The sequence below is a fragment of the Stegodyphus dumicola genome, chromosome 5 (genome assembly GCF_044657685.1).
Source record: "Stegodyphus dumicola isolate Sdum_Otavi_A_Nest chromosome 5, ASM4465768v1".
NCBI lineage: Eukaryota > Metazoa > Arthropoda > Arachnida > Araneae > Eresidae > Stegodyphus > Stegodyphus dumicola.
In genome coordinates this window covers 33,265,042-33,286,848 of record NC_140772.1, presented here as the reverse complement: position 1 = coordinate 33,286,848, position 21,807 = coordinate 33,265,042, and the positions used below count along the sequence as shown (strand labels likewise).

Below are 21,807 nucleotides of genomic sequence, written 5' to 3'. Positions count from 1 at the left end.
TGCTGTCTTTCGACAAAAAGAGAGTTATAAAACAAAATAACTGTGATTATTAGAAATAGTTTTTATTATTGCCCACTTTAATGCCGATTGTGAATGCTTTCATTACTATAGAAGTTACTGAAGAGTCGAAATACGCCAATTGACTTTATTTCTGGCGTGCACTGCAGAACAAATTAACGCGATGATGCTATTCGGTATTAATTAATTGTTATTTAGGTTTAACGTTATAATTACGCTATTTAACGGTACGGAGGAAAAGTGAATGATATATAGGAATTTATAAAAATGAGATTCGCGAAAAGAAAATTAGAATGCCGAAACCCGGGATCGAACCAGGGACCTTTAGATCTTCAGTCTAACGCTCTCCCAACTGAGCTATTTCGGCTGATGAAATGAGGACAATTTACAATAAAAGAAGATATTTCAATACATCTATTTTTTTTTTTTTTTTTTCAATTTTTCGTTTAGGTTAGTTATCTCCTGTTATATTCTGGATGTTTTTAACATCCATTAGTTGATCAAAATAATTTTAATGCATCGTAATTCATGTCTTGAAAATTTTAAAGAATAAGCTTATCACATATATCTCAAATGATAAATAAGCACTACTGTATAAGGTTAACTTCGGATACACACCACGTGTACGAATTTATGAGTTAATAATATTACGTAATTATATATATTGCTAGATTGATGAAGGCTTAAATATTCCTTTTATCGTTAGAGTTCGATTATTTATTAGTTTTCTTAAGCATTTCAACATGACATCAATCATCAAATCTATCATGGATACCAAATGGATTCTAGTTGGTATTTCTGGATGCACTAATGCTGGTAAAACAACTTTGGCCTCTTTTTTAAATGAAAAGTATCCTGGATGTGTAATTGTGAATCAAGATCACTTTTTCCGAAGCGAAGATAGCGAATATCATATTCATATTCCTGAATTAAACCACAAAAATTGGGAACGTCTTGAAGCAGTTGACTGGGAAGCCATGATGGAAAATTTGTCTGAGGTAACTTCGAAAAATCCTATAAGAGAAAAATCGCTTCTCATAGTTGAAGGTCATATAATATTTAATCATCCTATCATCAGAAATTTATTTCACAAGAAATACTTCTTAATGTTATCCAAAGATGAATGTTTTAAACGAAGATGTACACGCGTCTATGTTCCACCAGATGTTCCTGGTTATTTTGAACAATGTGTTTGGCCTATGTATTTATTGAATTTGGAAGACGTGCGAGAGAACTGTGCAGATGTGATTTACTTAGATGGTGCAAGTAATTTAGAACAGATTACAAAATTTGTATTATCTGACCTTCAAGCATTTTTGCAAGAAAAATTACAGAAATCATAGAATAGAGATCAAAAGAATTCCTTTTTAATGATGTTTATAAAGATATTCGAAGTTACTACGATACTTTCTTGTATGATCATATCTAATACTGATACTGTAATATTTTTGTTTTGCAATTCTAATATATATTTTAATTTCCAGTGTGTTATTTATTTAGTTCATAAAGCAGCCTATAGATGGCACCACATATTTAGCTGAAAATGCAAATAAAATTTCAAGCTTTTAGCGAAGATTTTAATTAATTCTCCTTGTAATTAATAATTTATAGAATTATGAAAATAAAAAAACCACTGTGAACCAATTAAAGAAAAAAATCACTTCTAATGCCTTTTATCTAATACGTATTTCAGTACAATTTAAATTACTTCCAGACGAATAAGCAGTTAATAAGAGTGAAATCATTTGCAAAAGAAGGGTAAAAAACAATAAACACTGGAAGAAATTTATAGTTTATGTATAAAAAACAAATTAAACGTTTATTTTTAAAATTTTTATTCCAATTTAAATAAATGAAATACTATCCAAAGTATATAATAAAATCACAGAAAGTGTCAGATACGACAGCAAATTAGCAGGTAGAGATTGCCGTGATCTAGAACGTGGTAATTTTATATAACCAACTAATCCTGATTTTAAAAGATTTGGATTTTCGTTTAAGATTATCCTGACTAACCTAACACTTATTTTTTTCTTTCAAATATTGTGTCATACCTTTTTCAATTTTAATCTGAAAATTAATTTTTAATTACATGATAATAGTTTATAAGACTGCTTACTATTTATAAAATTTGAAATGGAAGTTAAAAATTCTAAAAAACAGGAAGGAAAAACATTTTTTTTTAATTAATAAAAAAGGATCTTGAGTTGTGATTGTATTACTGGTAAGCTATTTTCTACTTTTATGTTTCTCTCACAACTTAAAGAGACCCTTAAAATGTTTATTTATTAATTTTTAAAATTACTCCCACGATCTTTATAAAGAATTTAGTATGAGCCCCCTTTTTTGTAACTTTTCCTCTTACGGGCAGAAAGACTCAGCGAGTGCAAAACAAGACATCTATCTACTTTGTCTGTCTGTCGGTAAACGCATATTATTTTGTAAAATTGAATATTTCACTTTATAAAGTTCCTAATGTCTAATATAGATGAAGCTGATATCGAAGATGTTGAAATGAGAGATGAAGATTCCTTTTCAAATTCTGCTGATGCATCATCAGATGAAGAAGATGCGGATGAAGAAAAAATTAACGAAATTCAGAAACGGGTAAATTTTTAGCAATTTTGTTTATGCACACGGTTCACCACCATTAAAATAGTCACTATGTTGCCGAGTTCATATATTCGAAATATCTATATATGAAAAGTAATTTGCATTATAAATCATAAACTTGGACTCTAGCTATTGACTTGAGGAAAAGGAAAATTATTGAGACTGAGAGTAATGATCTGCCAATTCTGTTTCTAGCACAGATTAATTAGTTTATATTTTGAATTGTGCCTAAGAGTGTTTTGAAATATAGCAAATGTAGGAACTAGCTGTATGTTATGTAAGAAATATGGATAGTGATCTGTTTTGAATGTGAAATTTCTTCATATTGTACTGTTATCGGGACTGGATTCAGAAATATATGTATGTATGCAAATGTACACACACATACATTCCTATGTACATATATGTGTACATGAACTCATACATCATTTTTTAATCCTGTCCTGATGACAGAACAGTAATTTCTTTGTACTGTATGTTGTGTTTATGTGATTTAAAGTTTGGAGAGTTTCTAGATATGAGTATAATATAGAAAGTACGGAATTCTATTCCTGCCCGCTAAGTGGATTGGGGGTAGAGTAGACTTTAAGGTACCCCTTGTATTATGGTGAAATTGTTGTTTGATTTATCTCCAAGTTGCTGTTTCATTTATGATAGCCTAAGTAGTTGAATGTTATGGAAACCCTATTGTGACGTAATCGGGTGCATGATTCTGGGAAATTTTGAATCATGGGATGTTTTGTAAGCGTTTTTGTGGTGTGTGTTGGTTTGATTCTTTAGACTGTAGAATGGCTGAATGTAGTAAGATTAATTTGAAGTTTCTGTACGATTTGGAGAGAAAGGGGAAAAGAGCTTTAATTGACTGGTGTGTAAATGAAGGTTTACTTAGTAGCCATTATAAGTGTCCTGTATGTAGGAAGGATATGCCTCTAATCAAACATAAAAACCATTTAGATGGATTTGAATGGGTTTCTAGGAAGAAAGGTTCAGATGGTCACTATGTGAAGCGTTCGATCAGAAAGAGTACCTGGTTTGAAAAAAGTCATTTGATTATGATTGATATTTTGATTTTTATGTGGCTCTGAGTGTACGAAGCGAACTCAAAAATCATGGTAAGTGAATATTTGCTTTTGGTAGTGCTTAAATGTATAACATGTTTTTCCTTATGTTATTTTATTGTGTGGTTTAAAATGTATTTTATTGAGATTATGTAGTTTTTGTTAGCCTATATTGTAGAATTTGATGCTCGTTTGACTTTTTAAGTGAAAATATATCGATGTGTACAATGACAAAGTAAAGAGAGTGCACAATGCCATTTTCGTGCAATTCGGGGATTTTTTTTAAGTGAAAATAGGTTGACGTGTGCATGGATAAAGTCGAAGGAGTGTGCAATGCCATTTTTGTGCAATTCGTGGATTTTTTTTTTAAGTGAAAATAAGTCAATGTGTACATGGATACGGAGTTTGTGCAATTGTTTATCTTGTTATTTTGGCTTTGGTTGGCATCGATTTTTGGCACAAAAATTGACGCTTCGCAAGCCAAAATAACGAGTCGAAGAATTGCATAAAATCGGTATCCATGTACCGCCAAATTTTGCCAAGGGGTACCCTAAACTATACTTTTACCCTTCTTTGTTATAGTGGCCCTCAAGATTGAATCACTAATCAACAAGATATCTTGACAAAATCTAGCCATGTGCTCTTGTACTTTGTTGCATTGGTTGATTAGCCATTAAATTTTGGGAGATTCATAATTGCAAAAAGACGTCTAGCCAAGATTTAAAACACAAGCAAAAGTGGCGCATTAGTTCATAGAAAGAAGGGTGGGAGTCATTTTTTAGTTTTGGTTTACAATTTGATGATTGGTCAAACCATTAAGGGTTACGTAAGATTGCATGATTAATTTGAATGACGCAGTTTAGACTTAAGCGCTATTTTTAGGACAGACCGATGAAGTTTTCAAATGAAATAAAAAATAAAAGAGGTTATAGTGAATTAAATTGAGAAGTTTGCTTTCATATTTTCTATCTTGCATACACACACACACACACACACACACATATATATATATATATATATACCGGGTGATCAAAAAGTCAGTATACATTTGAAAACTTAATAAATCACGGAATAATGTAGGTAGAGAGGTAAAAATTGACACACATACTTAGAATGACATGGGGTTTTATTAGAACCAAAAAAAAAGTTCAAAAAATGTTACGATTTTTATGCAGGATGGCGCTCCACCCCATATTGCTAAACACGTGAAAGATCTCTTGCGTGCGTCGTTTGGTGATGATCGTGCTCTCAGCCGCCACTTTCGTCATGCTTGGCCTCCCAGGTCCCCAGACCTCAGTCCGTGCGATTATTGGCTTTGAGGTTACCTGAAGTCGCAAGTGCATCGTGATCGACCGACATCTCTAGGGATGCTGAAAGACAACATCCTACGCCAATGCCTCACGATAACTCCGGACATGCTTTACTGTGCTGTTCACAACATTATTCCTCGACTACAGCTATTGTTGAGGAATTGATGGTGAACATATTGAGCATTTCCTGTAAAGAACATCATCTTTGCTTTGTCTTAATTTATTATGCTAATTATTGCTTTTCTGATCAGATTATTGCTTTTCTAATAAAACCCCATGTTATTCTAAGTATGTGTGTCAATTTTTACCTCTCTATCTACATTATTCCGTGATTTATTAAGTTTTCAAATTTATAGTGACTTTTTGATCACCCGGTTTATATATATAATAATTCCGGAAGCATAGAAGAGGAATCAGTTTGCAGTCTTTGTGGCTGAGAATGAAGGCTTACAGATGAAGACAACAAAACATGAACTTGACAAATTTCCAGTCTTTATTTCCATCCATATCTAATCATCTGTACAGATGTTTATTCAATCATAATGAAATATGATAAAGTACCATGTACACAGATGATTAGATTCTTAAAATTAAGACGTAGGCAGTTTAGATGAGGAGGCAAAGCGAGGAGCTGTTAGCAAGGTAGAAGATAGCAGAAAAACGTACGATGCAGAATTAATGACATAGTTAGCTCGCCAGAGGTTTTTATACCAAAGTACATGCAATTCTAGAAACAAGCTATGATTGGTCAATATTAGTTTTAGTTACCTTTTTCAAGCAGTGTTGTGTAACGTCGAAAGATCTCAAATTTGGGAGAACAGATGAATTTAGGGGAAGAGCACCAAATTTAGAATATTAATTTTGAGGTCGCCAATCATTTTTTAAAGCAGCATCGTATTTTGTTATATTATACATATATATATACAAAACAATTAAAAAAATATATGTAATCAAGCCTAGTATTTTTGTGCATTAAGCTGCTGAAAAGTTATCAGTTAAGACATAAAATAAGAAATTTAGGTTAATTTTTGGATTATGGTAACTTGGCAATTTTTTGGCGACCAACCCTGCTACAGCAACCTGCTAGTTTTGTTTTGGACGCCATTTTGTTTTCACGAAGTAAAGGCATGTTTTTTTTTTTTTTTTTCACTCAACATTTTTTCCAACAATCTGCTAGCCGAATTACGCTTATACTAGAACTTTTATGGAACAAAAATGCTTAATCATGACGAAGATAAGGTGCGAAATTGAGAGAAAGTGCAGAATCGCCCACTGCTTGCTGCGTTTTGAAGAACTGCACATATGCGTTATCCATGCACACGTCGACCTATTTTCACTTAAAAGAAACATACCAGAATTGCACAAAAATGGCATTGCGCACACTCTTGACTTTATCCATGTACACTGCTAAAGTCCTAGCTAATAACCTTTATCGCCTTACCAAAATGTCGCCAAACTACCTGTTACCATATTCCAAAGATTAGCCGAAATTTAGAACCAATTTTTCAATGGCATCAAAAATTGAAATTCATAAGTAATAAATTTCAGAAAATCCTATAAATGTAAAAAAGAATTTAATAGATATTAAAACTAAAATACTTTAAACAAGTAATACCCTAATTAAAAAAAAATCAATGAAATTTAAAGAATAAAGAAAGAAGAGGAATTCAGTCAACTTCAATACTACTTTGTCAGGAGGAGAAACGTTGAAATCTCTCTTCCACAAAGAATCCTTGCTTTTCTGTATCCAGAATTAGCCAATGAATCATTCCAATATATTTTAATTATAATAATTCATCCGAAAATTCACTTTTGGTGCTGTCAATTGTAAAAAAAATGAGAGGTGCACAACTAGATATTAAAGCAGTCTCATATACAAAGTTTCAACATTCTGTGGCTAATCATTTTTGAGTTATAGATATGCATGTAAAGTCATCACAGAAAAAAAAGTAGCACAAAGTAGTCAAAATGCATTCGAAAAATTCCAAGTGGGTATTTGCATTGAAATAGAAAACCCCCAAATTTTTTGTGATTTCAATTGATTGTGATTTTGTGATTTTTGTGCACCAAAGTCTACAATAAAGGCAAACAAAAAATACGTAATCTCAATAAAATACATTTAAAACCAAACAATAAAATAACATAAAAAAGAAAAAACATGTTATACATTTAAGCACTACCAAAAGCAAATATTCACTTACCATGATTTTCGAGTTCGCTTCGTACACCCAGAGCCACGTAAAAATCAAAATATCAATCATACTCAAATGACTTTTTTCAAACCAGGTATTCTTTTTGATCGAACGCTTCACATAGGGACCATCTGAACCTTTCTTCCTACAAACCCATTCAAATCCGTTTAAACGGTTTTAACACACACCACAAAAACGCTTACAAAACATCCCATGATTCAAAATTTCCCAGAATCATGCACCCGATTACGTCACAATAGGGTTTCCATAACATTTAACTACTCAGGCTACCATAATTGAAACAACAAGTTGGCGATAAATCAAACAACAACTTCGTCATAATACAAGGGGTACTTTAAAGTCTACTCTACCCTGCCAAGTTTGTGTAATTTTCTGATGGTTTCCTTAACAAAAACAGGTTGTTATGTACACGGGGAGAACAGCAGTGTAAAAGAAAATTGCAGAAAAATTTCTCAAAAAAAGGTAGGTGTTTTATTACCAAAGTTCCTTGCTTTTTAAATTTTAGTAATTGATTGCTGTTTTCTGGAATTGTCAATGCTCTGCCATTTTGAAAATTGTCTTCGCTTCAGCACAGAAATTTTGAATTCTTCCCTTGTTATAGGAAAGGTCCCATTTTTCTGGAAAGTCGCTAACAAATTCATAACTTCCATTCGTGACTTCACTAACAAATCCATGACTGAACAAATTCAGTTGGGATGTAGATAATCATAGTGTACCTATAAAATTACCTTTATAACTGTACGGAGTAAATCTTTCTCTTAATTTATTTCCTAATATTTTACTTAGTACCTCATTAATTTATTATTTGGTTATTCACGTTAATCATGAATGTTGTTAAAACTAAAGAAATCTTAATTCTAGTCTTATATTTCAGATAGAGGCTAGTCCTTACACTTATGATCTGCATGTTCAGTTGATATCATTATGCAGGAAGTTAGGAGATTTGGACCAACTTCGGTCTGCCAGAGAAAAGATGAGTGAATTATTTCCATTAACACCAGGTTTGCTATTTATCCTATATTGCATATGTTTAATCTCTCTATCTTGATTACCAATTTTTGTAATTTGATTGTTGAATGATTTAGTTTTGGGAATGTTTTAATGTATTAGCCATTGAAATTCTTATGGAGGAAAAGGTATTGTCTGTCGGAATTAAAGTGTATGATGTTAGCTTCTCAAATTTAAGCATGCAGTTCTTAAGTAGCAAGTGCGTATGGGAATTTTGTTCTGTTAAATTTATCGTTATTACTAATGGGATAAGATTTTGTTGTAAATAATAGTAAATATCAAATGATATGTTTGAAAGTAATTTAAAAAAAAAATCTAATTTAAGTATAGGGCAAAAGCAAATCTTGTGCAGGGGTTTTGAACTCTAAGGTTTCTCTTGAGGGAAAAGAAAATTTTGGATTGGATTAACTTTGTTATAAACAAAGAATATATTTGAAAGATTTGCAATGTCATTGTGCTGTTGGAAGATATGAGGCACTTAAGGAAGTTGTCATTTTCTTTTCCATATACCATTCTGGCATTTCTTCTGAATGGAAACATTTCATTTGAATAGATCAGGTACTAGTAAGCAGGCATATGAGGTATTAGTTCTCTGAGAACTAGTACATTATATTAATGATGAAACATTTGAAAATCTGTTCAGTTGCACTAGAGTTTTTGACATCACAGTTATAAAACAATTAACATCTATTGTTATTCTATTGTAGTGATGTTTAATTGTAATTTTAATTTATGAATCGACAGTTATTTAACCTTTTAATTGAAAGAACTTGTTTCTGACTATTTGTATAAATCTAATAAATGATATAATTTGGTGTTTAAATAATCAGATTGCATGGTTCTATGGAAACAGAGAAAAAAATAGAAGAGAATGTTCTAGAAGCGAGGGAAAATTAGAACAATTTAAATGTTTACCTTTTTTGGAGATGTTGAATATGTAATTCCTATCTAATGAATACAGAACCTTTGAGAAGAAGGATTAGATTTGTCTTTCATGGTAAAGAGAAATTCCCTGCCCTAAAGTAAGAGACCTTAAGCTGTGGTGAATGAACAGCAATACTCAACTAGTAGCAGATGGAGAAAGTGAAAAGTTGGGGTAAGGAATCTATTTTGACTAGAGATAAGAGGGACAAGGCGAGAGGATGCAAGACTCAAAAGTCACGTTTCAAGAATTGTTTCTCACCATGGATTGTGAATGGGAAAGTGAATTAAGAAAGCCAGTAATGATCTCAGAGAACTGGGACTCATGCAGGGGACAACCAGTTAAGAGTTTCCAAAACAGAGACCAGGAAAAAAGAAAAATTTCTCCACTCAATAATTAGACTTTCCAGTTATGAGAATCCAGTCGACTGTATCATTTTTCTTCTTGGAAGAGCGAAGGACAGTTGCTGCCTGACAGATAACCCCTCGCTTTAGAAATCTTTGCTAATGACTTCAAACTGAATTCTGTTGCTGTTCAAAGCTTTGAAGTAATACTGGGAGTCTACAATACAAAAGTGCATCAACTTCCTTGTTTACTCATCGAAATATCTTCAGAAATATGTGTTTGTGACTTGTTCGTGACCTGTGTCAGGAAATCGCCTTTATTAATATTATAAGGAAATAGTTCCAGAATTTTGTTTTGGTGTGTTTCTGGTTAATCATAATATAATGTTAATGTCTTCCAGTAATTAATATTTAATAAAATTAAGCAGCTCATTCATTGCACATAAGCAGTTCATTCATTGTGTACCATATACGGTTCATTTTAACATCCATAGAGACCTACCCAGTAGAATTTATCTCAAGGTATCACATCAGCCATGATAATGTGTTTCATGAATTAGTAGAAGCAATCACTCAACTGTGGCCACTAGAAAGTATCTGTTTTATATGTTGTGTATTTTAAATAAATTGCTTACAGATTTGCAATAAATAAAATAATATGAACAAATTTTTATTGCATCTTCTGAATATGTGTATATATTAAATAAGTTGTGTTATATAAACAACAAATGAATTTGCTATGTGTATTGGTAACTGTCTATTTCTCATCAATGCTGAAGCACATTAGTTCCTGTTTTTCACCAAGGCATAGAAATATCTCATAACATCTTTCTTTGTGAGAAATTTAATGCCACATACTTAACTTTTTTTGAAAGGCAATGTAGTAGCATAATTTAGTTAAACATCCAATTTCAGATAGATTAGTGAGTGAATTTTTTATTTTTTGAGTGAAAAAAAAGAAATAACTAAAGCATAAGTGAATAAATTATAGTATGAAGATTCTATATTTTGTAGTTTATAAATTTACATAGAATTGTAGTATTCATGTTTAACATAAATGGGAAAATGTTTCATTTATTTAGACTTATGTTATATGAAGAACATAAAACTTTTCACTTTGCATTAATTAGCCATGATTCTAATATTCAGTGTGTCCTTTTCTAGCATTCTGTAATTTTTTCTTTTAATATTTTGTATATTTTATTTTGGATAGTTGTATAAAAGATCTAGATATTCAACCATATTTGGAGTATATTTAATATTTTACTTCAATGATATTTTTGATTGACATACAATCTTAATTATTTATTGTCATAATCATGGAAGAGTGTGCATATTTTGTTTTGAAATTTCTCGTCATTTTCTTTTGGTAGATGTAAGGATTTTTTGGGCTCTACTCTTATACACGCCCTAATTCAGTACAAAGTCCGTAATCTGGACTTGTCAGGACTTCGGCAGTTCTGGGTTAGGGGTTTTTCCGGATTATAGATCATCAATTTAAATCTGGTAGGATGGCATGCAGAAATTATACAATTAAAAATATGAAACCGTAGTTTATGAAATAAAGAGCAATTATGATCTAAAGGGTATCAAAATTTACAAAAAAAAAAAAAAAAAGCTTAATATTTATTTGTTTACTTTATTAAACATTTCTTTCAATGTAAGTTGTTTAAGTTGCTTCGTTTCTTGTGCTAATACTTTCTCTTTAATTCTATAAACAGACATAATTTCTTGTTCAGTTACAAAATTCCGCTGTTCAAGTCCTGTAATTGCTGTGCCGAGAATGCCGACTAACTTGTCAATCGAAATTTTTTTCATTTTCACTAACCTCTCTGTCACTTTCTTCATGCCTTTATCCATTTTTTGCAGCAATTCCACTTTTTGTTTGATGGACATCGAAACATGCTTTCGCTTTGTAGATCTTTTGGCTGCTCCAGAATCGGAAACTCTTTTTGACATAATCGAAAGTTCAAGCTTACTTTTTATAAAATTGCTCTAACAGTCTGCAAAAAATAATAAACCGATCCAATTAGAAGATTAAGGAACAATGGTATCTGCAACATTAACTGAAATAGATAATTTTAGTCTAGCTTATACCGTCCATTATACATTAAACATGCATGTGTAAACATATTATGCGCATGCATAAATGCATATGTGCATGCATAAACGCTACGCATGCGCAGAAATTTTGCGTTTTTGTTCAAAACTTGGTTTTTGCATTTGTGAAGACAGCATTTTGGGAGATATTTTAGGCTTAAAGTTCAAAATGTAGACAAAAATTTAGATAGTAATATGGCAGCGTGGATTTGGCAAGAAATTTCGCAACCTGAGGGCACATATAAGAGTAGTTCTATTTTTTGTTACAGAGTAAATTTTAAAATGGTCTGTGATCTTGAATTATTTAATACATTTTTTTTTTGTATATGTCATATTTATGTATCCCTAGCATTTAACATGTGCTAGTAAGTTGTCTACTATGTTGTACTTTCTCAACAGTGTCTCCTAATTATATTATTTACCTCTTTATCTAAATGTTGGAAGGAGAATGCTGAAATATGTTAATTTGAATTGAGATATTTGAGCTTTTCTGAGAAAACTGCCAGTATACAAACTGAAGTATTTTTATTTCAAAGTAAAAGTTTTAGATTATTTAAATTAAAATGCTAAATCAAATTTTGTTTCTTGCTTAAAATTTTCATCATTGTATGGTTATTTTATTTTATGTATTTATTTATTTTTTAGAATTGTGGTTGGATTGGTTAAATGATGAAAAAACCTTAGCTGTTACTTCTGAACAAAAAGATCACTTGACTGAACTTTTTGAAAGAGCTGTTAAAGATTATGCAGGTGAAAATTTTGTTACTTTTCCGGGATATGCTGTTATCACTTAAAAGAATTTAACATTATCTTTTGTTTTGAAGGGTTTAAAAGAAAATCTTGTTAGTATTTTTAACCAGGGCCATTATATTAGTAAGAAATTAAAAAGCTGTGGAAAATACATCAATGTGATATAAGTAAAAATTTCATGTGTAATTTACATAACAAGAATGGCTTAAGTGTAGTAATTTCTAGTATGTGTATCTTTTAACAGATGTAGTTATTAAGTCTAGGTTAATTAAATGACAAGTGCAAGTGCAGTGATTACCTGACATATTCTTAAAAATTCTTAATTTTGTTGAATCTTCATGAAAATTGAACTGCATAGGTTTATAGAAAATAAAGCTATACCAAGTGCAATACATTTTATGTACATTTCATGAACTTCATAGAATTATAGAAATTAAAGCTATATCAAGTGCAATACATTTTATAATGATAGTAAAGGTTCAAGAGTTTACCAACGATGATAATTCAAGGCATTCTGAAAATGCTATGCTGCCTTAACTCCAGCTCTAGACATGAAATTTACAACAAAAGGGCTAGTTGAGAATTTTAATCACATAAACATGGCACTAGAAAAATTACACTGGTTATCATAAATTAAAGAAAAATCACAAAAATAGCGATAACTCCCTCAAAAATAAGCCAAACCGTGTAAAATTTGAATATGTTGCCAAGTAAGAGTAGTTGAGTAAAACTGCGATATGCAAATTAGTGGCACTGCTTTTGGAATACGTCATCTGCGGGGAGCATAAAAGTCCATGTTTGAGAGCAAGCCCACATATTTCACTGTGACAGTGACATCAGAAATCTGAGATAGTCAATTCGTAACAAGGACCTCCAGACATCATTTGCCTGCAGAACTGCATTGGAGAGCCATTGGGAGATTAGAGGCAGGACAAAGTCAAACAGAAGTGGCCAGTTGGCTAAATGTGAGTCCTTCTGTGGTTCAAAAACTTTGGAGGCAATTTTAAACCACAGATTCGGCATCTAGGAGGTTCAGCCAAGGACGGCCAACTGCCACGATGAGCGCCGATGACCGATATTTGACATTATGTGCACGCAGGAATAGAACCGCTACTCCGACTTATCTTAGATCCTCCCTTGCTGCAGCCACCGGAAGGTTCGTGTCTACGTCAACTGTGCGTAGAAGGCTTCACAAAGGTGGTCTGTATGCGAGGCGACCAGCCATTTGTGTGCCGCTCACGTCACGCCATAGGAGGGACCGTTTCCAGTGGGCATTACAACATGTCCACTGGACGCCTGATCAATGGAGGGCGATTCTCTTTATGGATGAGTCCAGGTTTAGTCTAGAAAGCGATAGTATGCGTTATTTGATATGGAGAGAACCTAGAATCCGTCATCATCCGTCAAACATCCATGAAAGAGATGCATACGGAAAGGGGAGTGTCTGTGTTTGAGGTGGCATCTCTTTGGGTAGACGCACAGACCTCCATGTCTTTCCAAGGGGAACCGTAAATGCCCAGATTTATAGAGATGACATCCTTGATGTTTATGTGCGCCTATATGCTGGGGCAATAGGTGATGCTTTCCTGTTATAGGATGACAACGCAAGACCACACAGGGTTTGCATCGTAGATGATTATCTTCAACAAGAAACAATTATGTGCCAGCTCGATCCTCGGACTTGAGTCCTATCGAGCACGTTTGAGATGCTTTTGGGAGACGTCTAGCTGCTCTCAATCCGCCCCCTCAGACCCTTGTCGTGCTTGCAACTGTTTTGCAAGAGCAATGGCTCTCGCTTCCTGTGGAACCGATAGACCACATAATTGAAAGCATCACACATCGCTGTATGTTCTGTATTGCTTCTAGAGGCGATCATATTCCATATTGAAGGTACGTTTTTCCTATAGCAAACTGATACCTTCGATTTGTTCATTTTATACATGTTCTAATTGCTATACTACCATATTTGTCTGGTAATTTCATTTTATGTTATTTGATACCTTACTATGTGTTGTATATTGTGGGTAAGTTTCATAAAATTCTACATGTAACTTTTTCAGAAATCATGATTTTTGTGATTTTTCCTTAATTTATGGTAACCAGTGTAGAATCGTTGGATCTGAATACTCAGTGGTTTCAGAATGTTATCTGCCATATCCAGCTGCAAGGCCATGTAACTACATAGTCTGTTCTAGCATTTGTTTTTTAGATGCTGCTCCCAGAAACTTATATGGCCACAGCTGTCTTCAGTCTTGAACATAGAAACACCTAAAAGTTGCTAGAGAACACCTTTTCTCTTTGCAGCCGTACACCTTTAGCCCTGACTCTCTCACTATAAAACTAAATTAGCTATCAAGCCTTTTTTTTTTTAGTTTACTTTTTTTTTATTTTATAAATTTTTCACACTTTTATAGTTTATATCTGAGTAAATAGTGCTGCATATTTCATTTATAAAGTAATAGTCCATAAATAATATATAAATATTAAGCAGTGTGTAAATAATGATAATAAAAATTACAGGTCTTTAAACACAGTTACACTTAAACAAACTTACATAAAATTCGAAATGTCAATGTAAAGGTTTATGACATGTATTATTTACATAACTTGGGGGTTTACTGAGCTTATACGCATGATTGGGCCCATTAGATATTTTCATTGGCATGTTTTATTGTATTAATAATTTTTTTTTATATTCATTTGAAAACTATAATGAACCTTCTTTTGGCAGCTACCTTCCAAAGACACATCTGTAAATACATTCTGTCACAAAAAAGGGTACTATTCGGTTTTGAGGGCTGTAAAAAATTGCCCAACTATTGTTGATGCCAGTGCTGCCAAAAAAAATTGCGGCAACCCTAATGCAAGAAAGGAAGTATAATAGTAAATAACTATCTAAGATTGATGTTTTAATTTAGATGAAAGGTTAATTTCATATAATGCTTTTTTATTATTATAATTTATATAAAAAAAAAGGCTAAACATGACTGAATGGAAGCATAAGAGTAAATAACTATTTCAGATCATTATTATAATTTATATAAAAATTACTAAACATAACTGAATGGATGCCTGCATCGATATTTCGCTACCAAGTTATCGCTAAAGCATAATTTCATCTTGTTGGTTGTTCAAACATAATTTTCTGTAATGAATGATGCCTTTTCTTTAAAACAATTCTCGGTAACGTGCAGAATCGCCCACTTATTTGTTTGCCGCTTTTTACAAGGATAAAAATAATTGGATTTTTGTCAATTTTCTTTTACTTTTTTAAGTGAAAATAGGTCGATGTGTACATAGATAAAGTCAAGGGTGTGTGCAGTGCCATTTTTGTGCAGTTCTATTTTTTTTTAAGTGAGTATAGGTCGATAAGTACATGGGTATCGAATATGTGCAATTCTTAAAAATTTGTCAAGCAGTAAGTGATCCTGCACTTTACCAAAAATTCTATTGCAGACTTTTCGTCATGGGCAATTCTCAAATTGTTAAATCCATAGGATATCAAAAAAGGATTTAAAATTTAAACTAGTATTTCAATGGCGTCTTAAGAAATATAGAACTAGAATCTGAAATCAGAGCATACGCTAGATTTTGCACGATGTTAAAGAAAATCCAACCAAATATCACAAAACTTGCAGGAATGTAGTCTGGTAAGATATATGCAAATGATTTAAATTTCAACACCAATGATATAATCAATGATCGTTTCCTTCTGTGTGCATATATTTTTGTGTGACAGATCAAAATTTTTTTTTCTAAAAACAAAGCTATATATCAATGTTGAATTACTAATTTAACTACCTCCACAGAATAAACTCATGAATCTGTCAGTGCTCCTCATATATATATATGTTTGGCATTTTATTCACTTGTTTTATGAAGTATTACTGCAACATTTGAATAAAACTAAGGTCCTTTAACTCTGTGCTTAAGCTTTTAATAGCTTTTCATTAAGTAATGTAACATTTTGTATTTTAGCTGTTGCTGTATGGTTGGAATATGTTCAGTTTACCATTGGCAAGATTGGCGAAACTTGGAAGTCAGGTGGCCTTGAAATTATTCGTCAGACATTTGAGAAAGCTGTTACTGCTGTTGGTATTCATGTCACTCAAGGTTATTTGATTTGGGAAGCTTACAAGGAATTTGAAAGTGTTTATTTTCTCACCTTGCAGGTAAATATTTTTCATCTTTTGTTTTGATTTTTAGTTGTTAAGATTCATTGCTCCTTGGCTTCTTCTCTTTGGTACCCTTTAAACCATGAAGGGAATGTTTAGTAAAACATAAATTTTGATGAAAGAAAATTGTGAATCCATAACTTATGGATTTATTATTTTCTGATTTAAGTTTTGCCTGTATTTTTATATTATTTGAAGTGAACCCGTGCACTGTTTTCTTGTAATTGTTATCAGTTCGAAGTAAACTGTGTTATATTTACTTTGCTATGAATAATGTATTACATATAGAAAAGTATTCATACTAATGGTTTAAGCCTTTGAGTGGGATGTCCTTTTTGGATTTGTTGGTATAAATCTGTATTTAAACATTATTTATTATCTAGATTAGTATAATTACTTGTTTTACTATTTGTTTTCATAATTGTCCATTGATAAGGAAATGACTTAGCTGCCAGCTGTTCTAGGTTTTCAACATATATCCCGCTAGATTACTGAATCTCAAGGTTTTTGATTTTTAATCTTTACTAAGAAAATTTTTCCCTGCAATAAATGAAATTCATTGAATTAGTAAAACTTAAAATTTTGTATGTTCCATTCTCATAGCACTAGTGGCTTTCTCCATAATATTTCTCATTGTCACGAAAGGGGGTTTTATTTCTAAGGTGAAACTTGACCATATCTAAAATCTTTCTATATGAAGAACATCATATCTATATCTATAATTGATCTATATTCGACAAGGTTAAGTTAAATATTTATTTACAATATGTAGAGTTAATTAGTTAATTAATCGACATATGATTAATGCGCCATTTCCGTCTAGCATCTAACATCTAACTAACTTTTACCTCAGAAAAGGTGAGTTGTTAGGTGAGGCCGCTGTTATTGCTGTATGAAATCATATTTCTTTACGCTCCCCACCTGAACTCATAGGGTTCACTCAATTAAGCAGAATAGCAATTAAATCCAAATAAAATGAAAATACTTACACTCACTTACTGTAACAATAAAAAAAAATCTTCTTGAACATTTAAAATATGAAATAAATCAAATTAATCAATTAAACATAAGAAATTACTGAATAATCAATAAGTTCAAAAAGTTTTCATCAAATGTTGAAAAAAGTCAATAGTTCAATCAATAGTTCTCAGGTTCACAACTTCAAAAAATATAAAAGTTGTATGGATCTCTTAATTTGTCCTTTGGGCATCTTAATTAATCAAGAACGAACATGTTAATCTCATCCTCTGTATAACTCCACTACCACACCAAGTTCCCATAAGAGTTTGGACTTTGTAGACCCTTCCAAAAGAACGACATCTTCAGCTTTTAAGTCTGTACTTAGGAGTATACGAATGGTGAGCCGTTCACAAGTCAAGTAAATATTGTTCCTTCCATCTTGTCCAGAGATGCTCTAAAAGTGTAGTTTGGTACACTTGTCTTTTCAACAGATAACTTCTATTCAAATTCTTGTCAATCATCTTGATAAAATAAAGTGGATAATTATGATTTTTTCAACCAAAGTTGAGAAAGTTTGCTGGTGTGACAGGCTCTGGTTCTTCCAAGTCATTGTAAGTGTAAGTTAAAGGTCTTTGATTTATGACATATTCAACTTCTGTCAAAATAGTAGTCAACTCTTTAAAATTTAATAGGGCTTTTCCAAGTATTTTTCTTGAACAGTCCTTCACAGACTTCACTAAACGTTCATTAAAACCTCCCCACCATGCAGCATGTTTTGCAATAAATTTCCGGCTTATGTTCTTACAGGCAATAAAATCTTGAAATTTGGAATCCTTCAGTATTTTTGAAAAATGCTCGAATTGTCGGTTTACCTTTTGAAAGGTTTTGGCATTATCCAAGTAAATTGTGTCACAGTGTCCTCATCTTGATACAAATCATCTGAAAGCATCAAAAAATTTTTTGACATTCTGGAGACTAGTTCTAAATGAAGGGTTTTAGTAATGGCACAGGTGAAAAGAACTACGTACGATTTCTCAGTTCCGGTTGCTGATTTAACCCAAATTGGACCTGTGAAGTCCATTCTTGAAACAAGAAATGGTGCAGTCTGAAATATTCTGTCTTTTGGCAGCTGTGCGGTCATCTGTTGAACAGGTTTTGCTGTATGCTTTGTACAAATAAGACAGTTTCTAAGTATCTTCTTCACAAGGTGTCGGCTTTTCGGTATCCAGTATTCTTTTTGAAGGCTGGTCAAAGTGGCTGTAACTCCACTATGCATTAACTTGTTGTGTTCTCTTTCAATAATCAGTTCCATAAATTTTGAATTTCGAGGCAAGAGGATAGGATGTTTTTCTTTGGTGCTGAAATCGGAGAATTGTAATCTTCCTCCAAGCCGTAAGATTCCTTTATCATCTAAAAACAGGGAAAAGGAATATATGGATGACTTCTTAGATATACTTTTATCATTTTCTAGTGCCAAAATTTCCAAATTACATGCTACTCTTGGAATTCTACGGATCTAGAATTCTTCTGTGTCTTTAAGCTCTTTAGCTGTAGGAACATCTGTCAAGTTTGCAAGCTTCCTAGTTTTCAAAGTGAAGCATTTAATCCAGGCTGTTATTCTTAATATTTTCATAAGATTACTATACTTGAAAATATCAAATAATTCATCCTTCTCTTGCACAATACATTTATATTATTGGGCACAAGCAAACTTCTTTCTATATTCTACATTTTCTTCTTCAACAACATCTAGATTACCAAAGGGCCAAAATTCTGAAGGCTGTAAAAGCCAGGGTGGTCCATGACACCAAAGTTGGCAGTTTCTTAAATTAGCAATGGTAGTCCCTCGTGATATGAGGTCGGAAAGGTTATCTTTCCCACGGCAATAATGCCAATTATTACTCTCAGTTAGTTTCTGAATTTCATAAATTCTGTTTTTGATGAAAGGTTTGAATCTTTTGGGAGATTCATGAATACAAAAATAAGTTATTTGAGAATCAGCCCAATGGAAGGGAATTACTTCATATTTTAAACATCTTGCAATTTTATCACTCAATCTAGCAGATAAAAGCATGCTCAAGAGCTCCAATCTAGGAAGTGTAAGTGATTTCAGAGGTGCAACTCTACTCTTGGAAGCAACAAAAATTTTTTGAAAAGGTCCATTGTTCAAAACTATTCTTAGATATGGCCACGCATCCATAAGCTTTCAAACTAGCATCAGAAAAGCTATGGAGTTCTCTTTGTTTCACATCTACATCTGATATTCCCTCTAAATAGTAGCGGGGAATCCTGAGGTGGTTCAGTTCTTCAATTTCTTCGTGCCAGGCTTTCCATTTATAACTAAGATCTGGTGGCAGTTCATCATCCCAATCAATTTTGGCAGACCAGATTTCCTGAAGCGGACTCTTTATTCTTACAGTGAAAGGGCCAAAAAATACGACCTGTGGTTTGTAATAGAAAACGTTTTGAGTTAATTGGCGAGGAAATTAAATTTGTCAAGCGCTAAGTGTCAAAAAAAAAAAAAAAAAAATCATTACCCCTATCCTATTTAATCCCTAACACTTTGTTCAGGACAACTTCAAGAGATTCTTGTATCAAAATTTTTTTGTGATGTCAAATGTCTTTGAGTTCTTTGGAATTAGTATGCCACTTATGTAGTGACATGCTAGCTTCATTAAAAATGTTCACAATTTCTAAACTTGTTTTCAGGGCTTGTTTTAAATTTTGTTAACCACCAATAATGTCATCAACATACAGGCAGTTGTCTAAGAGGTCTTCTGTTTCATGATATATTTCTGAATATTTTCTAAGGTGATGCTTAGTAGTAGCAGCTAGCAGAAAGGGACTAAGATTTTACTCCAAACAAAAACTCTTGTAAATCTAAAGGTTTTCAAATTTTCATTGCTATCATCAGGATCATCATTCCAAAAGAATCATGTAACGTCCCTGTCTTCTTCATCTAACTCTATCTGTAAAAATGCTTGTGTAATGTCCGCTGTAATGGCTATCAAATTTTGTCTAAATTTTATCAATAAATCAAAAATATCAGGATATAGGTTCGGACCAGTATATAAACAGTCGTTTTAGAGAAAGCGTTTTTGGTTTATGGGCTGAAGCATCAAAAACTATTCTTAGTCTGCTTGTTGCTCTATCATTTCTGATGACTGCTCTATGAGGTAAATAAAATAGGGTCTTATCATTTCGATTGTCTTCCTGAACTGGTTCAATAATATGTTTTAACTCGTATTCCTTTAAAACCTCTGAGTATTGAACAAAGAAAGGGTTGTCAGTTTTAAATTTGTTACTTAATTTCTTAAATCTTTCAACTGCCATATCCCTATTATCTTCCATTAAATGTTGTGAATTCAGTTTCCAAGGTAATTTTACTTGGGTATCTGCCGTTCTTATACTTGATATCAGATTCGAAAGATTTCATAATTTCTGAATCAACAGTTTTGTCGTTTTGAGTATCACTTTCTAAACTTAACGTTTTCTAGCTTCCAAAACTGTTGTAATTGATCTGATATGAAGTTTTCATTTACTATTACTTTCATAGTTACTAATTCAGTATGATCATTATTTACTTTACCCTGCAAACACCACCCAAATAAAGATTCTGTGGCTACTACATTTTTTGAAATTCTTTTGATTTTACCAGTAATTATAGAATAGAAGAAATGTACCCCTACAAGAATATCAATTTTGTCACTTTGTGTACAACAGTCTGCTAATCGTAAATTTTGCAAAACTTTATTTTCCTTAGCAAAGTTCAAATCTGGAGGGGATATAGCAGTATTGGATATATTTTCGGTTTCAAGAAGCTCAATATATATATTAAGATCGCTAACATTTTCTAGTCTTGCTTTAACAACATTAAAGGTTTTATCTAATGCAGTTTTATCTCAATGAATAAACAGAAAGTGATTCTTTTCTAACAATCGGAAGTTCCATTTTACTAGCTACATCTTTAGTTATGAAAGATCTTATTGAGTCATTACCAAAAATAATTCTCAAATTTTGAGATATATCATTATTTCAAATCAACGCAGAAGCAGTTTGTAATAATATTTAATTAGATCTATTTTCATTGGAATTATATGACAAAATAGTGGAAATAACGCTCGAATCCGACGTTTTCTTTTCAAGTTTATCATTCTCTTTTTTCTGATGGAATGAATAACAAATGGCTTTTGAGTGTTTATTATAGCAGAAGGCACAGTTTACTTTTTGTTTATAGTCTTTAATTCAATGCTTTTGTCCAAAACATAAGAAACATCCGGCTTACTTTCTCAAAATCTCTTTTTTCGTTTCGACACTTAGAATTTCGCAATCCGTT

General features: G+C 32.3%; 2 protein-coding genes and 1 non-coding gene across 3 annotated transcripts in view; 2 read left to right on the top strand and 1 right to left on the bottom strand.

Annotated features, from left to right (window-relative positions):
• Positions 1-312: 312 nt before the first annotated feature.
• Positions 313-385, bottom strand: TRNAF-GAA (transfer RNA phenylalanine (anticodon GAA)). The gene has a single exon. It is a non-coding gene; the product is annotated as a tRNA-Phe (tRNA).
• Positions 386-581: 196 nt separating this feature from the next.
• Positions 582-1,501, top strand: LOC118185675 (nicotinamide riboside kinase 1). The gene has a single exon (XM_035355566.2). It carries the CDS (start codon positions 762-764, stop codon positions 1,359-1,361), a length of 600 nt encoding a protein of 199 aa, XP_035211457.1. The 5' UTR covers positions 582-761; the 3' UTR covers positions 1,362-1,501.
• A 912-nt stretch (positions 1,502-2,413) lies between these two features.
• Positions 2,414-21,807, top strand: part of LOC118185673 (spliceosome associated factor 3, U4/U6 recycling protein-like) — an 80,303-nt gene continuing 60,909 nt past the window's right edge. The window contains exons 1-4 of the mRNA XM_085816548.1: positions 2,414-2,625; positions 8,087-8,213; positions 12,232-12,336; positions 16,315-16,508. Of these exons, the coding sequence (XP_085672674.1) occupies positions 2,494-2,625; positions 8,087-8,213; positions 12,232-12,336; positions 16,315-16,508 (558 nt within the window). The 5' untranslated portion in view covers positions 2,414-2,493. The remainder of the gene's footprint in view (positions 2,626-8,086; positions 8,214-12,231; positions 12,337-16,314; positions 16,509-21,807) is intronic.